This window comes from Chrysochloris asiatica, unplaced genomic scaffold (genome assembly GCF_000296735.1).
Source record: "Chrysochloris asiatica unplaced genomic scaffold, ChrAsi1.0 scaffold00257, whole genome shotgun sequence".
NCBI lineage: Eukaryota > Metazoa > Chordata > Mammalia > Afrosoricida > Chrysochloridae > Chrysochloris > Chrysochloris asiatica.
In genome coordinates, this window is record NW_006408775.1 from 3,617,177 (window position 1) to 3,618,064 (window position 888).

The window sequence follows — 888 nt, forward strand, 5'->3', positions numbered from 1 at the left end:
ACATTTATTTCATGTTTTGTATGTTGGTACTACGTGTCATTAATTTCTTTTAGAACACACGTGTCTACTAGCTTCTTAAACATTAGTTTCTTCCTGTTCCCTGTGTCCTTCTTCTTTATTTTGTCACCACCTTCTCCTCCTTTATTAGCCTCGTACATGTATTTTCTTCTCCCAACTTCTGTTCTTGGGCTTCTTCCTTCTCATTCTACACTCTCCTAGGCAATTACATCCATTCTCAGGTCTGTATCTAAACCAGCTACTAATGACTTCTGCAGACCTCCCCTTGACCACAGACCCAGAACATCCAACTCTTGGACTCATCCACCTGAATGTCTTATGTAGCTTCCAGCTGCCTCCATCACCAAAGTCTGCCCCACAAGCACAATTTCACCTCATACACCCCTCCAATCTGTGTTGCATGTCTCAAATGATGGTACCACCGTGACAGGCATCACCCTGCACTCTCCCTCTTCCCACTTATCCAATCAGTGGCTAAGCATCCTACACTCTCCATCCTTAGCATTCCTCAAGATATTCCCACCTCTCCACGTTTGCCGTCTCTCAGGGTCTCTCCTCTTGCTGGGCTGTTGCCACATACACTTCATATCTGTCTCTCAGTCTCAGTTTCCCTTGTCTGATTCCACCACTGCAGTGAGAAGGCTCATTCCTTTGAATGATTTGAATCCTTACTTTGAGTGCTTTGAAAGTACTCCCTCTGAACCAGAATAAAATCCAAACTTCTTACTATGACTTTTGGGAGGTGACTAAATGCATAAATGGAGTCTTGGTATGATGCCGTGGGTTAGTGTGCTGGACTGCAAAGCTGGTTTGAACCATAACGTTACAGGTTCAAGTTCCCAGTCACTCCTTGAAAACTATATATAGGGT

The 888-nt window shown here is 44.0% G+C and overlaps 1 protein-coding gene across 1 annotated transcript in view; it reads left to right on the plus strand.

Moving 5' to 3' along the window:
- Positions 1 to 776: 776 nt before the first annotated feature.
- Positions 777 to 888, plus strand: part of LOC102836278 (olfactory receptor 1361-like) — a 2,252-nt gene continuing 2,140 nt past the window's right edge. The window contains exon 1 of the mRNA XM_006874014.1: positions 777 to 787. Coding sequence (XP_006874076.1) covers positions 777 to 787 — 11 coding nt within the window. The remainder of the gene's footprint in view (positions 788 to 888) is intronic.